The sequence below is a fragment of the Dasypus novemcinctus genome, chromosome 3 (assembly GCF_030445035.2).
Source record: "Dasypus novemcinctus isolate mDasNov1 chromosome 3, mDasNov1.1.hap2, whole genome shotgun sequence".
Classification (NCBI taxonomy): Eukaryota; Metazoa; Chordata; class Mammalia; order Cingulata; family Dasypodidae; genus Dasypus; species Dasypus novemcinctus.
The window spans coordinates 52,752,876-52,770,042 of NC_080675.1; the positions used below are offsets into that span (position 1 = coordinate 52,752,876).

At 42.8% G+C, this 17,167-nt stretch overlaps 1 protein-coding gene across 2 annotated transcripts in view; it reads right to left on the reverse strand.

Moving 5' to 3' along the window:
- Nucleotides 1-8,327, reverse strand: part of TOMM20L (translocase of outer mitochondrial membrane 20 like) — a 9,251-nt gene extending 924 nt beyond the window's left edge. Inside the window, exons 1-4 of one of the 2 annotated variants that reach the window (XM_058293364.2) lie at nucleotides 8,185-8,327; nucleotides 8,019-8,062; nucleotides 1,765-1,846; nucleotides 290-432 (exon numbers count right to left, since the gene is read on the reverse strand). In XM_058293364.2, coding sequence (XP_058149347.1) covers nucleotides 290-432; nucleotides 1,765-1,846; nucleotides 8,019-8,062; nucleotides 8,185-8,320 — 405 coding nt within the window. In that variant the 5' untranslated portion in view covers nucleotides 8,321-8,327. Of the gene's footprint in view, nucleotides 1-289; nucleotides 433-1,764; nucleotides 1,847-7,965; nucleotides 8,063-8,184 lie in introns of both variants that reach the window. The other variant, XM_058293363.2, reaches the window with a different exon arrangement.
- Nucleotides 8,328-17,167: the final 8,840 nt, after the last annotated feature.

Consider the following 17,167-nt stretch of genomic DNA (forward strand, 5'->3'; position numbering starts at 1 on the left):
CTATCAATAATTATGTCTTTGGAAACACAATATTTATTAAAAATGCTATCTTTCAATTTGAAAGGCTGAAACATACATAATAAAACATAATAAAATATACAATTCATTATTAGTGGAACATGAAAGAATAGATGTGTTTCATCTTCAATCAGGAAAAGTTATCAATATCCAGAGATTTAAATATTTACTACTTTGGGCCATTCACACACATACTCTGCTATTTTTATGTAATCAGGTCCAAAATTGTTATTTTACTCTTGTTTACTTTGCAAAGTAAATACATACACACCTGGCAAATAAGAGGAATTTTGTGCAACAGCATCTCAAATACTTTGGGAGGGAGAGTGTGTTTGAAAATCTTAAGAAGTTCCTGTGGTTCGCCACACAGTAAAAGGGCATTGCTGAGATGTTCAACCCCCTTTCTATGCTGTCCTGAAACAAATTAAGTTTGGAGAAAAATTTAAAGTTCTTCAAAATATATATTCTACAAATGACCAAGAAAGTAACCATAGCACTCTACAAATTACCAAAAAAGTAACCATAATAAAGACAAAATTGAACATTGAAGATTAAAAAGCATATCAAACTAAAGAAAAGTCTTATGAAGAATAAAGAGTATATATAGGGGAGCTGATGTGGCTCAGTGGTTGAACCCTGGCCTCCCACATACAAGGTGCCAGGTTCAATCTCGAGCCCCAGTACCTAAAAAAAAAGTATATATAAATTGGGGGAGGGAGGAGTTGCACTGCCAATTAGATTCATTGTGGTCAAGCTGCAATATGAACAATTTTCTGACCCAAATTATAATGTGTACTCTTATTCTTTAGGAGTAACACATTGGAAATATGAGTGTTCTGTAATTTAGCTATTTGGTGGAGAGGGAAATAATGAGTTTATTTAAAAGGCTGATCTGCTTTTATTGATATGGGGTAGATTATCTTTAAACTATTTTTGTGTGGTTGATTAAATATAGATAAAGTATCTGATGCTCTCGCTAATTGAAACTTTAAAAACAGATTAGGGAAGTGAACTTGGCTCAATGGATAGTGTGTCCACCTACTATATGGGAGGTGCACAGTTCAAACCCAGGGCCTCCTTGACCCGTGTACTGATGCACGCAAGGAGTGCCGTGCCATAGGGGTGTCCCCCGCATAGGGGAGCCCCATGTGCGAGGAGTGCACCCCATAAGGAGAGCCGCCCAGCACAAAAGAAAGTTCAGCCTGCCCAGGAGCGGCGGCTGCACACATGGAGAGCTGACACAGCAAGATGACGCAACGAAGAGAGACAAAGATTCTTGGTGCCGCTGATAAGGATAGAAGCGGTCACAGAAGAACACACAGCGAATGGACACAGAGAGCAGACAACTGGGGGGTGGGGGTGGGAAGGAGAGAGAAATTTTTTAAAAATACACTACGAAGGCAGAACAAATTTTATAAAGCAGTTAACATTTTGAAAGTTTTGATTCTTAAAATGTTTAATCATCTGGAAAATTATTTTACTTAGATTAATTTTACCTGACAATAAATGAGGTGTTCATGTATTTGGCTTTGCTCCCTTTCTGCCCACTTGCAAAAATGAAATTCAAACTTTAACTATATAATATTGTGGACCTGGACAGTGTGAGAAGCTATAATGCTGGGGCAGTTTCTTTTTAACTGAAGCAAACTTGTTAACTTATTTGATATACAAACACTAATGAACAAACATTTCTTGAGCATAAATTATCATAAACAACTACTCACAAAAGAATATTTACATTCTTACCTCTAGATAACCAAAGTTCTCCCATCTGGACCTCTTGCAGTAAAAGTTCTTGCAATTTTTCATTCTTTGCTGGATCCCACAACTAAAAGATGCACAAAGTATTTAATAATGAGTAATGAGTGTAAGGTATTCAGTCACTGATCAAATGATAGCTTTTGTTAAAAAGCAGTATCTGGAACCTAGTCTCTAAATCCAAAATATGGCACAATGCAGTTCTTTATAATACTTTAAACCAATTTCTTAAAATTGAGTTACAATGTTAGCTGAAAAAACTAAAACATGGCATATTCCAATTGGATTGAGATGCTTGTAATCATTTTCATCCCTATATTATCCAGTTTACTAAGTATACATAGCAAAAAATCCTACTCTCCTAAATTTAACTATAAAGAAGGTAAGCTGTGTATGTTGCAAAGTAATTTTCTTGCCTAGAGTATTAACAGTGCTTTGTTGATTTGGTTGCAAAGATTTCTCTGGCTACAGGTCATTTTGGTCAGGAATGTGATCCGTGTTCACACACAGTAACTGTAGGAGAGGCAAAAAGCCTTAGTAAAGCTCTGTACTCACACCCTCACAAGTACAGGGGGCAAAGAGCATCCAGGTTTGCAGGGCATGGTAAGCTGCAGCCTACGTCATGAAAGCGGCCATGGCCACAGGAAGTGTCACCCTTGGTACCACACCCAGGTCTAGGCTTTCTAAGGGCTCAGCCCCTAGGCCAAATAGTCAACTCTACTGCCAATTGCTTTGGCTTCAGTCTTTTACATTGGAAGGGTTTTTCTCTTTCTGTGTTTATTTTCCCCAAGAATTCTCTTTTTAAAAAGGGATGAGAGGGAAAAAAATACAAAAAGGAAGAGCCAGAGAAGGGCCACATTTTCAGTTTTTATCAGCAAACATGCTCATGATCAGTAACAACCATAGGTTTCATTCAAAAGCTGTTCCTTGAGCACCAGCAAGTACAGGACAGTCTAGGAAGAGCTGCAAGGGACAGGAAACCAAGACACTATGTGCCCATCCCCAAGGAGCTCACAGTCTAACCAAGGGAAGTTCAAGTACACTTAAGATCAGAAACACTTGACTGTGACAATGAATTTCAATGTCCTTGGGGGCTCAAAGCACAGAGGCATTATATCTGGTTGTGGAATCGAGGAAAGTTTCCCAGAAAAGATAGCTGAGATAAGGAAGGAGCTAGTGAAAGTTTTGATGGAAAAAAAGAATACAGGCAATGAGTGCCAAATTGCAGGGAAAATAATAATTATCGCATTATTTAGCTGGATCATGATAGAATAAATGAGGGGAAATCTTTAATTGTAGCAGCAATAGTAATTACCATTTATTAAAGGCCAACTACAGACTAGGAACTTTAGGTATATTATTTCAATCCTTAGGAAAGCAAGGCTGTCAATATAGAAGGCACCCGTGGAACACCACAGAGTAGGGCACCCGTGGAACACCACAGAGTAGGAAGCTACTGCAAAGAGTTACATATTCAGAGCTTCATTGTGGAAGGAATTTACTCACAAAATGAGAATAGAGGCAGGGAAACAAATTAGCAAACGAGTACAATAGCGTAGGTAAAGGGAAAAAAAGGTTGAAGTAGTGTGGAAGCAATGAAAATAGAGAGTAGGATGTGAGCACTACCACAGAAAAATAAGAATTCAAGACTCATTGTGAAGGATGAGGTTGACATTTAAGCAAGATGAACTGATGTCACAGCAGGGAGGCTGGTGAGTGTTACCAGGAGCATCATAACAGAACAGAGGAGGTGGCACAATGGCGAGAGAAGAGATGGATTTACTTCTGAACATAGCAAGCTGAGGTGCCGACACTGCATCCAGTTGATAATCTGCAAGTGGGTGGAATGTGGCTCTGACTGCTTCAGGAGGGTAGGTCTACTATACACCAGAAGAGAAGGAGCTTCCAGGGAGCAGAGGGAAGAGTGCAGAACGTGAGAGCTGGCAGTGTTTTGCAGTTACCTGAAGGATCTGTCAACACTACAGTTTCCCTACCCAGACCTCTGGGAGTAGGGCCCGGGAATCTGCCTTTTAGCAAGCTTCTCAGGCCTAAAGTCTGAAAGCCACTCCAAGCATAACAATCCCCTGGGCTCCTCCTGACCATCTAAATCAGAATGCTAGAGCCAGATAATCTATATTTTTAACAAAGACTCAGCAAATTCAATACAGATGGTCTATGGACCACACTGTGGGAAACAAAAAGATAATGGAAATATTATTCAGCCATAAAAAGGAATGAAGTTCTGACATACGTGACAATATGGATGAACCCTGAAAACATCAGGCTGAGTGAAATAAGTCAGGGAAATAGATGTGGCTCAAGTGATTGGGCCCCCATCTACCATATAGGAGGTCCAGGGTTTGATTCCCAGGGCCTCCTGGTGAAATGTGAGCTGGGCCTGAGCAGAGAGCTGGCCTGAGAGGAGTGCTGGCCCGTGCAGAGAGCTGGCGCAGCAAGATGACGCAACAAAAAGAGCCACAGAGGAGAGACAATAAGAGATGCAGCAGACCAGGGAGCTGAGGTGGCACAAAAATTGAGCACCTCTCTCCTACTCTGGAAGGTCCAGGATCAGTTCCTAGTACTGCCTAAAGAAAAGATAAGCAGTCAAAGAACACACAGAGAGCAGATAGCAAGTGCAAAATGAGGCGGGTAGAAATAACATGGTAAATCTTTTAAAAAAAGACACAAAAGGACAAATATTGTATGATCTCACTGGTACAAAGCAATTCGAATAAACAAACTCATTGAGTTAGAATCTAGAAGACAGGTTACCAGGCAAGTGGGTAGGGGTAGGGAATAGGAAGTTAAGACTTAAACTGTACAATGTTTTGCCAGTACTAAACTATATACTGGAATGTGGTTAAAAGGGGGAATGTTAGGTTGTATATAAGGTACCAGAATAAAATTTTTTTTTTAAATCCATGGAACTGCAAACATTAACAGTGCACCCTAAGTTCAATCATGGACTATAATTAATACTATTATAAAAATGTGCTTTAACCAATTATAACAAATGTACCACAGCAGTTCAAGGTGTTAATAATAGGGTGGTATATGGAAATCCTGTATTTGATGCATTATTATTCTGTAGATTCATAACTTCTCTAATAAAATTAATTTTTTTAAAGTACTAGGGTAGGGAGCAGATGTAGCTGAAGAGGTTGAGTGCCTGCTTCCATGTATGAGGTCTTGGGTTCAATCCCTGATATCTATTTTTTAAAAAAAGTACTGGGGTGAGGAGGAGGAAAGATCCTAAAAGAGGCTGGAAAGGAGAATTTTCTGTGCCTTGATTTACTCATCTGTAAAATGAGAAGAATAGAGTTGTTAAGAGGATTATATGACAGAACATTTGAAAAATCTTGATCTGAATTATTTTCTCATTTGAAATAATTCAGAGCATCATTATTTCCAATCTGGACTGCCACCAAGTTGGTTTTCTAGACTCTGACTTCCCTCCTTCACCCCATCCATACTGGCACTGGAATTATCTTCCTAAAAAAATGAAACAAAACAAAAAGTAATAATTGCATCCTTTCTTTGAAGTAAAGTCACCTTTGTTGGTTATCCATCACACCAAAAAAAAAATTTCCAGACTTCTTAATTTGGCATTCAAAGTCCTCCACAATAAAACACCAAACTACCTGTCCAGCCTTTTTTTTTAATAAGTGATATATTTTTTTAAGATTTATTTCTTTCTTTCTCTCCCCTCCCCCCCCCACCCCGGTTGTCTGTTCTCTGTGTCTATTTGCTGCGTCAGCTTCTTTGTCTGCTTCTGTTGTTGTCAGCGGCACGAGGATCTGCATTTCTTTTTGTTGTGTCAGCTCTCTGTGTGTGCGGCGCCATTCCTGAACAGGCTGCACTTTCTTTCGCGCTGGGCAGCTCTCCTTACGGGCCGCACTCCTTGCGTGTGGGGCTCCCCTACGCGGGGGACACCCCTGTGTGGCACAGCACTCTTTGCGCACATCAGCACTGCGTATGGGCCAGCTCCACACAGGTCAAGGAGGCCCGGGGTTTGAACCATGGACCTCCCATGTGGTAGACGGACGCCCTAACCACTGAGCCAAGTCCGCTTCCCTGTCCAGCCTTTTTTTCTCATGACTCCCCACCAACTCAGCCACAATTCTCCCTAAATATCGCAATGTCATGACCTGTGCCTTTGCACAAACTGTTTCTCTCTGCCTACACATAACAAGAATATTGACAAAGTTTGCTGAGCACTTACAATGTCCTAGACATTTCTAGACACTGTTCTAAGCACTGAGGAAATGATGGAAAGTAAGAAACAGACAAGGTCTGCCCTCATGAAGCTTAGTCTAAAAACAGAAAGCATTAATCAATATTATCATCCAAATGAATGTGCAACTGCAGTAAAGGATAAGGACAATGAAGGAGAAGGACATGGAGCTGTACTGGGCTCTGTCCCAGGCAGAGGGAAGGGAAGCCAGCTCCACTCCTGTGTCCAGATACTCCCTGGCTGCTTTCATATCTGTGTTCATTGTATCTTTACTCTCTAGTGACTCCACTTTGAAACCTCAGAGGTTTCTTTGACTCCTGCCTCGTCCTGCCCAAAGCTTTAATCAAGCAGTCACTATGTCTTCTTCCTGGACAATTTATCTCGTCTCTTCTTTCCAGTTACCACTGACACCACCATAGTCCAGGACTTTCATTATTTCTTACCTGCACTGCTACAATAGCTTATTCTCCTCCAACCCACCTAGCAGACTCCTGCCAGGTCAACTGAACAAAAGTTGTGTTTGTGTGTGTTTTAATTCCTGTTCAGAAACCTTCAGTGGTTCCCCCATTAAACCTGAATTCCTTGACCTGGCTTTCAAAGCCTCCCTAATGGGACCTTTACTTAGCTTCCAATCTTACCTTCCACTATCCTCCTCCTGTGATTCCTTTGCCAACCTGATTTACTGAGCAGGGCTGGCAGAGCCCCCACTTTGCATACCTTTACCCACAGGCATTCCCTCCTCAGGAATGTTATCTCCCCTGAAACCAGGACTCAAATTCCTTCTAGGCTCAGTTCAGTATCACTTCCCTTTGAGAGTCTTCCGCACAGGACAGCATTTTCCAGAAATGGCCAGGGCGGTATTCCTCGTCCCACTTGTTCTTCCAGAACCTTGTCACTTCCCTATCAAGAGGAGGAGTCTGTTTCCCCTGCCCTTAAAACTGAGTGGGCCTCTGTGCCTCCAAAGTGGCACCACCTGGCCTGGTGGCTCTCCTGCCCCCATCCCCACCCCTATATATATGTTGGTGTATCCACTCTTTGGGCCTGGCCACCATGCTGGAAGGAAGCGCAGGACACGTGGAAGGGCCCTCCACAGGTGCTCTCCAACAGCCCCAGCTAAGCAGACAGCCAGCATCCAACACCAAACATGCGAGAGAGTCCCCAACCCTTAAACCACCATGGCTGAAGCTGTGTCGAACAGAGGCGCTTTCCCCATCAAGCCCAGCTCAAAATTCCAGTTTCAGAAGCCAAAGAGATGTTGCTTTAAGCCACTAAACTTAAAACAGCAATAGTCAAATGGAATACTTCCATGGTAATCCTCCCTGAAAATAATCTGGGCTCTCTGGGCTCTCTGTTACATCTGTTAAACGCTGCCTTGTTTTGGGGTTACACTCATTCCCCTACTGGTGACCTCTCACGCACAAGAAGCTCTCAAACAGACATCTGACCGACGGATTCAATGAAGATTAGGACTTAATTCCTTCTGAAAATTCACAGAACTCCCTGTAGCACTTCAGAGCTGGTGCAAGTTTGTTAAACAGGGCCAATCAACAAGATGACTGTCATTTTTATATTAGAAAACAACTAATCAAATCCCATTTTAGATGCTTTCTGCATCGGAGCTAGAAGACAGACCCTGAAAGTCAGAAACTGGCGGAGGAGTTTCAGCCGTTTGACTACTGAAGAATGGCCAGGGTTTCCAACTGTTCCGCACAACCCCGTTAGGGTAAACGCTCCTCTTCCTTATCCCCAGTAAAACAAGCACCTGTTCCCGCGTGTTTGTACCTGCCTTTAAAATCCCCAATTTCTTTTTTTTCTTCCTTCCCATCCTTTTGTGGGAGGGGAATAGAAACTAAAAATGAGAACGGAGTCAGGCAGGAGCTCCTCTCCATGCCGCGGTACGGAACTACCTGCGGGATAAAGCAACTGGGAGACCCAAAGGCCCAGCCGGCACGCACCCAAGGGACAAGGCCGTCGCGAAAGCCACGCCAGTGTACCCAAAGCACTTCACCTGGGCACAACGATCCTCGGCCGTCAGCTCGGCTCGTCTTCTTTCTGCAAAACAAGGCACGTGCTGGTCGGGACGTCGGTCCCGCGGCGGGCGTGGACCCCGTGGACCCGACGCCGCGGCGACACTCGCGGCCCGGCTCCCCGCGGCGGCCTCCCCGCGAACTCACTGGCTCGCAGGCGGCGCTTGAACGCGGGGTCGCCGCGCCGCTTGCGGTCGAAGTAAAAGCAGTAGCCGAGGAAGGCGACGGCGCCGCAGGCCGCCAGGGCCGCCAGGAGGCCGAGCAGGGCGCGGAGGCCGGGCATGCGGCAGGGGCGCCCTCGCGCGGAGCGTTGGGCGCGGCCGGTGAGCGCGGGGCGCCCAGCCGCCAGCAGGGGGCGGAGGCCCAGGGCCCCTGCTATTTCTTAAATGTTTGGCAGAATTCACCAGAAGCCTCTTAGGCCCGGAGTTTTCTTTGTGGGAAGATTTGTAATACATCACGTTCCATTCCTTTAAATAGAAATAGGGCTTTTCAGACTTTTTTTTCTTGAGTGAGCTTTGGTAGTTCAGTATCTTTCAAGGAGTTTGTCCATTTCACCTAAATTGTCGAATTTATTGGCATAAAGATGTTTATGAAATTCCCTTATCATTTTAAGAGCCATAGAATCTATAGTTGCTGATGACTGTAGAGCCTGTGTGCCTGAAATATGAACTAGGACTAGAGCTATAGGATGCCTAAGAGTTACCCTCTGAGAGCCTCCATGTTGCTCAAATGTGGCTACTCTCTAAGCCAAACTCAGTGTGTAAATGCATTATCTTCCCCCCAGCGTGGGACGGGACTCCTGGGGAGGAGCCTCCCTAGCACTAAGGGATTATTACCAATCGCTAACTGGAGAAGTAACTAGAAAGAGACCTCGAATAAAAGAGTCAACCCAGACCAGCTGAGTATCTCAGCCTACATGTTCGATCAAGTGTTAAAAACTGTTCTTTGACCTTGAATAAAAGGGGGAAATGGCAAAGACAAATTAGTTGATATGGCTAAGAGTCTTCCAAAAAGAGTCAGGAGGTCATCAGAGGGGCCGCGCTTATGCACACCTCAGCAGGACCCCAGAAAAAGCCGAAGTAGATACTACCCTAGGTACTGGTTCTCCTGAAGGCTATGGAGATCCAAAGTCATGGCAGATGGATTTGGAGCTCTGTGCCATGTCAGAGGGCCCTACATTGGAATTTGTGCTCCCAAGTGTGACAGAGCTGGACTCAGATGTGACTTTTCTACACATCTTCTGTCACTTCTGTCTACACATCTTCTGTCACTTTTACTGAACCTGTGGTTGGCACTAGGAATGGTCCATACTCAGGAGATTTGAAACTCTGGACTGCCCATGTGCCAGCAGGGCCCTGAGCCTCAGCAGAGTGGTGACTCCTACTCTCTGGTTTGTTGGTCTTACCCAGGCCAGCTAACAGGGTGGTAAAGATGGTCAACCACCACAGCAGGGAATCAAGAGTGCCTACAACTGTAAGCAGAGGAATTGCATCCATCAACCATGTGGAATCTAAGCCCCCTCTTGATCTAGAGGTGGAGAGGACATCAACATCCCAGGGTCCACAGAATGAATAAAATAAGGACTAGAGTGGACTTACTGATACTCTACTATAAAACTATTGTGAAGAGTAATAGAAGAAATTTTAGCATCGAGGTGGAGAAAGTGGCCACAGTAGTTGCTGAGGGCAGGGAGAGGGTAGAAGAGATGTGATGTGGGGGAATTTTTGGGATTTTGAGTTTTCCTTAATAATATTGCAGTGTCAGATGTTGGACCTATATCCTGCCATAACCCTGAATGTACTGGGGGAGAGTGTGAACTACAGGGTACACTATTATCTGTGTAGCGCAGCAGTGTCCCAAAATGTGTTCACCGAGTGCAATAAGTGTACCCCAGTGATGAGGGAGGTTGTTGGTGTGGGAGGAGTGGGGTGGGGGGTGGGGGGTGTACAGGAACCTCTTATATTTTTTAGTGTAACATTTTTTTTTGTGGTGTATATATCTTCAAAAAAAATACAACTTACAAAAATGATGTGGTGGGAGGTGGGGAGTGGGTTATATGGGAACCTCATGTTTGTTTTTTTATGTTTTTTAATATAACATTCCTTGTGCTCTATTAACTTTAATTTTAAAAAAATTTTTTTAAAGAATCTGTAGTGATGCCCAACTATCATTCCTGATATTGGTAATTTGCCTGATTTTTCCTGATCAGTCTCTAGAGGCTTATCAATTTTATTGATCTTTTCAAGAACTATATAGTTCTTTTCAAAGTTTGTTATTGTCACACTGAGTCTATTGTACTAAAATCCTGCCCTGCCAAAGCAGTGTGTGATATACAGAATGCACTCTCGATATTTCTTGAATAAATGAATGAAAAACTAATGGAACCACACATTTCTGCATCTAAAGTTCTTTTAAAATTGCCATTCTATTCTAGACACCAACCATTTCCTCATCTACGTCAATACTTTAGTATTGATTAGATATAACTCAGCCGAATCTCCAGAGGAGAGGGTAAATGAAAGTTTGAGGTTGTGAGAAGGATAAAAGGAGGTAAGATGGAGGAAAGGCACTGAGAGAGAGGAGAGACCCTGATACAATAAAGAAAACTGGCTGAAGATAGAGAATCAGACAGGGCAATAAAACTATAAAACATGAACTTTGGGCTATTAAACCAGGAATGTGAAAGGATAAACAGGATAAGAGAGTATATACTCTAATAACAAGAAATGAACATCGTATAAAGTGAAACCAAAAGGATTACCAAAGTCATAACAGTAAAATTTTCAACATCATAGCAAGTGTTTCAAAAAAAGTATTTGAGGGAGGAGTGTATGAGGCTCAAACAGTTGAGCGCCTGCTTCCCATATGAGAAGCCCAGTGCCTCCTAAAAACAAGCAAACAAAAAACCAACTCAGGAGAGCAGATGTGCTTACAGGTTGAGCACTGGCTTCCCACACACAAGGTTCCAGGTTCAATCTCTGGCCTTGGTACCTCAAAAAAAAAAAAAAAAAGTATTTGAGAAATGCTCAGCTATTAGCAGAGGAAGGGTATATAAATTGGCATAGGTAAATTCTCACTGCTTTCAGCAGACTAAAAAACTGACTTGATAAACTTGAGTCTAGTCTCTGGACTAGCCAACCACAGTGATCTTGGGTTTGGATGATCCCTATGCATTTTTTAAGAACTGTATATTTCTTTAAAAAAAAAAAAAAGTTCAGTAAATGTTTTAAAAAGTTAAGCACATTTATGTCATATGGTTAATATGACCCATATTATCAATCCTAGGTATTTACCCAAGAAAAACAAAAGCATATGTCTATATATATAATCTATTTATAATAGCAAAAATTTGAAAGAAGCCAAATGTCCGTCAAAGGGAATGGATAAACAAATTGTTTATCCAGACAATGGAATACAACTTAGCAATAAAAAGGAAGAAACTATTGATACATGCAACAAAATACATGAATTTCAAAATAATATATGCTGTACAAAAGAAGCCAGACCAAAAAAGGGTACACGCTTTCAATTCCATTTATATAAAATTTTAGAAAATACAAACTGATTTATAGTGACAGCATTTCAGTGGTTGCCTAGAAACTTGGTAGGGGGTGGAGTAGGGAATGGGACAGAAGAAAGAGGTTACAAAGAGGACTGAGGAAACTTTTTGGGATGATGGATATGTTCATTATCTTAATTGTGGTGGTGGCTTCATGGGTGCATGTATATATCAAAATTAATAAAAGTGTATCCTTTAAACTTGTTTTTAAAAAAAGATTTATTTATATCTCCCCACCCTTTGTTTGTGCTCACTGTGTGTTCTCTGTGTCTGCTCATCTTCTTTTTTCAGGAGGCACCAGAAACCCAACCTGGGACCTCTCATGTGGGAGAGTGGTGCCCAATTCCTTGAGCTACATCTGCTCCCTGCTAGTTGTGTCTCTCATTGTGTTTGTTCATTGTATCTCCTTGTTGTGTCATCGTTACATCAACTCACCACACCAGCCTATCACATCAGCTTACTGTCTTGCTTGTCTTTTTTAGTAGGCACTGGGAACCAAATCCGGGACCAACCATGTTGTAGCGGGCACCCAACTGTCACCTATTTTTCCAGTGTGACTGTACTGTTTTACAGTCTTACCAAGTGTGTGAGTTCTGGTTCCTCCACATCCTCTCTAACACATGGTATGGTCAAGGAGAACTTACGGGAGGACTGAGATTTTCCTAAACAGGATTTAAATGCAGTCATTTATAACTTAGCCAACCAACTGAACATGGACAAATCACATAACCTCTCTAATTTTAGGTTTTTAAAATTTATAAAATGAAGGGTTTAGGCTCTAATTTTTTTTTTTTAAGATTTATTTTTTTTCTCTCCCCATTTCCCCCATTGTCTGCTCTGTGTCCACTTGCTGTGTGTTCTTCTTGTGTCTGCTTATATTCTCATTAGGTGGCTCTGGGAACCAATCCTGAGACCTTCCAGAGTGGGAGAGAGGCAATTACTCTCTTGCGCCACCTCAGCTCTCCTTTTCTGCTACATCTTATTTTCTCTCTTCTGTGTCTCTTGTTGCATCATCTTGCTGTGCCAGCTCTGTGTTGGCCAGCACTCCCATGCAGGGCAGTCTTCCCATGCAGGGTGACACTCCCACACAGGGCACCACTCCCGTGTGGAGCCACATTCCCACATGAGCCAGCTTGCCCTCACCAGGAGGCCCTGGGGATCGAACCCTGTACTTCCTATATAGTAGACGGGAGCCAATTGGTTGAGCCACATCCATTTCCCTCTGTTTTTTTTTAAGATTTATTTATTTATCTCTCCCCTTCCCACCCCCCCATTGTCTGTTCTCTGTGTCTATGAGCTGCGTGTTCTTTTTTGTCCACTTCTGTTGTTGTTAGTGGCACAGGAATCTGTTTCTTTTTGTTGCATTATCTTGTTGTGTCAGCTCTCCTTGTGTGCAGAGCCATTCTCGGGCAGGCTGCACTTTCTTTCGCACTGGGCGGTTCTCCTTATGGGGCGCACTCCTTGAGCGTGGGGCTCCCCTACGCGGGGACACCCCTGTGTGGCAAGGCACTCCTTGCACGAATCAGCACTGCACATGGGCCAGCTCCACACGGGTTAAAGAGGCCCGGGGTTTGAACCTGGACCTCCCATGTGGTAGATGGATATCCTAATCACCGGGCCAAGTCATCTTCCCTCTAATTCTTTTTTTTTTATTTTTTAAGATTTTATTTATTTCTCTCCCCTTCACCACCCCACCCCCACCCCAGTTGTCTGTTCTCTGCATGTTCTTCTTTGTCCACTTCTGCTGTTGTCAGTGGCACAGGAATCTGTGTTTCTTTTTGTTGTGTCATTTTGTTGTGTCAGCTCTCCGTGTGTGTGGCACCATTCCTGGGCAGGCTGCACGTTCTTTCGCACTGGGTGGCTCTCCTTATGGGGCGCACTCCTTGTGCGTGGGGCTCCCCCACACGGGGACACCCCTGCATGGCAGGGCACTCCTTGTACACATCAGCGCTGTGTGTGGGCCAGCTCCACACAGGTCAAGGAGGCCTGGGGTTTGAACCGCAGACCTCCCATGTGGTAGACAGATGCCCTAACCACTGGGCCAAGTTCACTTCCCTCTAATTCTTTTTTAAGCTTCATAATATTCTACTGTATCAATGTACCATGATTTACTTAGCCCCACAGTGATGGCATATTTGTTAGTTCTAACCTATTATACAAACTATTATAACCAATTGCCTTTTAAATATGTCTTTTCACATGTGTGAGACTACCTACAGGATAAATTTCTAGAAGTAGAATTTCTAAAGTACATATATGGGGAAGTGGACTTGGCCCAGTGGTTAGGGCTCCGTCTACCACATGGGAGGTCCGTGGTTCAAACCCCAGGCCTCCTTGACCCGTGTGGAGCTGGCCCATGCGCAGTGCTGATGCGCGCAAGGAGTGCCGTGCCACTCAGGGGTGTCCCCACGCAGGGAAGCCCCATGTGCAAGGAATGCACCCCATAAGGAGAGCCACCCAGCGCGAAAGAAAGTGTAGCTTGCCCAGGAATGGCACCGCACACACGGAGAGCTGACACAACAAGATTATGCAACAAAAAGAAACACAAATTCTTGTGCCGCTGACAATAGAAGCAGACAAAGAAGACGCAGCAAATAGACACAGAGAACAGACAACTGGGGTGGGGGGGGGCGGAAAAGGGGAGAGAAATAAGTAAATAAATCTTAAAAAAAAAAAACATATATGTTTTAAATTACAACAGATACTGCCAAATTGTCCACCCATCAACACTGAAAATGTTTCAGAAAAAATCATTTAAAATTTTGCATGCCCTTTGACCTAATAATTCCATTTCTACAAATTTATGCCCAAAATGCTAAGGAATGGATGATCAAAGAAACAGCTGAAAGTTGGAAACAATTTAGACCCCCAACAATAGAGGCTGAAGTAAGTAACATGTATCTACAGAGTTAGTCATTTAAAATGATGTGGAAAAATTATTCACTTATATGAAAAACTGTTCATTCTATACTGTCAAGTGAAAAAAAGCTGACTTCACAGTAAGCAAAGCCTCAAACAGGTGCTCCCAAGGGCTCAAAAGACATCTGGACAGGCACACAACCCTATGAAATCAGCATCCCTGTGGTGAGCCTTACCTTGGAATATATGATAACCTAGTTCTCCAATGCAACAGTTAGACTCATTTATAATTTCCCTACATGATTCTTCTTCCTCTTTTATTTATTTGAACCTATAATTAGCAATATACCCATTAAATATATGTCCCAGAGACTTAAATCTTTAGTCTGTTCATATGCCAGTTGAACCTTAAATATCAGCAGAGTTGCAGCCAACACCTACTCTTCAGTTCATTGGACCTGCCCAGGACAACTGACAAAATGATGATAATGGACAACGCCCATCCCAAAAAAACAGTGTCTACAACTGCAACCAAAACAGTTCCTGCCATCTGACTCATAAGATCTAAGCCCCTTCTCAATTTGAAGCAGAGCAGCCATCACCACCCCCAAATCTTCATATTGAGGAATGAACAAATCTAAGGGGGAAAAGCAACTATGGACCAAAGTAGACTTACTATTGTAGTAATGGAAGAACTTGTGACATTGATATATAGTGGTTATCAGAGTTTCTGAGAGGAGGGGGAGGGAAGGATAGGTAGAATATAGGGCATTTTTAGGGCATTGGAATTATTTTGCATGATATTGAAATGATGACAGATATAGGCCATTATATATTTTGTCAAAACCTATAAAATTGTACAGTGCAAAGTGTAAATCATCATGTGAACTATAGACCACGGTTAGTAGCAATGCTCCAGTGTTTGATCATCAATTTTAACAAATGTATCACACTAATGTCAGATGTATAGGGGAAAATGTGAGAGGGCAAGGGGGTGGGGTATATGGTAATCCCTTATATTTACGATGTAACGTTTCTGTAATCTAAAACTTCTTTAACAATAAAGTTGTTTTTTTGTTTTTAAAGCTGGCTTTAAAACCAGTACACAACATAATTCTATTCATGTTTTTAAAAGTTAGTATGTTGGGAAGTGGATATGGCTCAAGCAGTTGAGCACCCACCTGAGATGGTCAGGTCCCGGTGCCTCCTAAAAAAGAAGACGAGCAGGTATGGAGAGCACACAACAAACACATGGAAAGCAAGTGCAAACCACCAAACAATGCAGGGGGGCAGGGATAAATAAATAAATTTTATGTTTATACACGAAGTTTGATATTTTTATACACACAAGAAAAGACTTCGAAGTATATACACCCAAATGTAAACAGTGGTTATTTCAGGATATTTATACTTTTTAAACTCACTTTTATATTCTAAATTTTCTCTAGTTAAAATGTATTACTCAAAAAACTTTAAACTTAGGGAAGTGGATGTGGCTCAAGCAATTGGGCTCCTGTCTACCATATAGAAGGGTCTTGGGTTTGATACCCAGGGTCTCCTGGTAAAGGCAAACCCATGTGGTGAGCTGACCCACACAGAGTGCTGGCCCTGTGGAGAGCTGATGCAGCAAGATGTCACAACAAAAAGAGACACAAGGACAATAAGAGACACAGAAGACTGGGGAACTGAGGTGGTACAAGAGAATGTTTGTCTCTCTCCCACTCTGGAAGGTCCCAGGATCAGTTACCAAAGCCATCCAATGAGAATACAAGCAGACACAGAATACACAGCAAATGGACACAGAGAGCAGACAACCATTGGGGGGGGAGGGGGGAAGTGGGAAAAATAAATAAATCTTTTAAAATTTTTTTTAAAAACTTGAGAAGATATTAAAAATGCCAGATAGTCTGTAATTCAAAATGAAGAATTTTATTCAGACCAAAAAAAAATCTAGTTAATGTCAGTAGAATATTATGGAAAATAAAAATCAATAGATGGGAAAAGGACATGGCTCAAATGACAGAGTGTCCGCCTACCATATGGGAGGTCCAGAGTTCGAACCCAGGGCCTCCTGGCCCATGTGGTGAGATGCCCATGTGCAGCGCTGCCACGTGCAAGGAGTGCCATACCACACAGGGGTGTCCCCCGTGTAGTGGAGCCCCATGTGCAAGGAGTGTGCCCTGCACTGAGCTGCCCTGTGCAAAACAAGTGCAGCCCACCCAGAAGTGGCGCTGCACACACGGAGAACTGACGCAGCAAGATGACACAACAAAAAGAGGCACAGATTCCCAGTGCTGCTGAGAATGCAAGTGGACCCAGAAGAACACACAGCGAATGGACACAGAGAGCAGACAGTGGGGGGGGGGGCCGAAGGGGAGAGAAAGAAATAAATGTTTAAAAAACAATAGATTGCCTGAATTTTACCCTTGTCAACCAACAGTTTTGGTGTCACTAAATTTTACCCTGTGACAGATTTTGAAAGGAGAAATCAGAAAGAGAAAGTGACAACAGATGAAAAGATAAAACCAATGATCTCCTTATCCTCACAATTTGGTACTCACCAGTGTTCTGACTTTTCTTGTCCCAGTCAAGGGACAATGTAAACACTGCTTCAAGTGAACAAAATCTTAAGACTGCACTGATATAATGGAACACACACTGGTCTTGAGAATCATTGGAACAGGATTGAGTCCTAAGTCTGCCACTTACTAC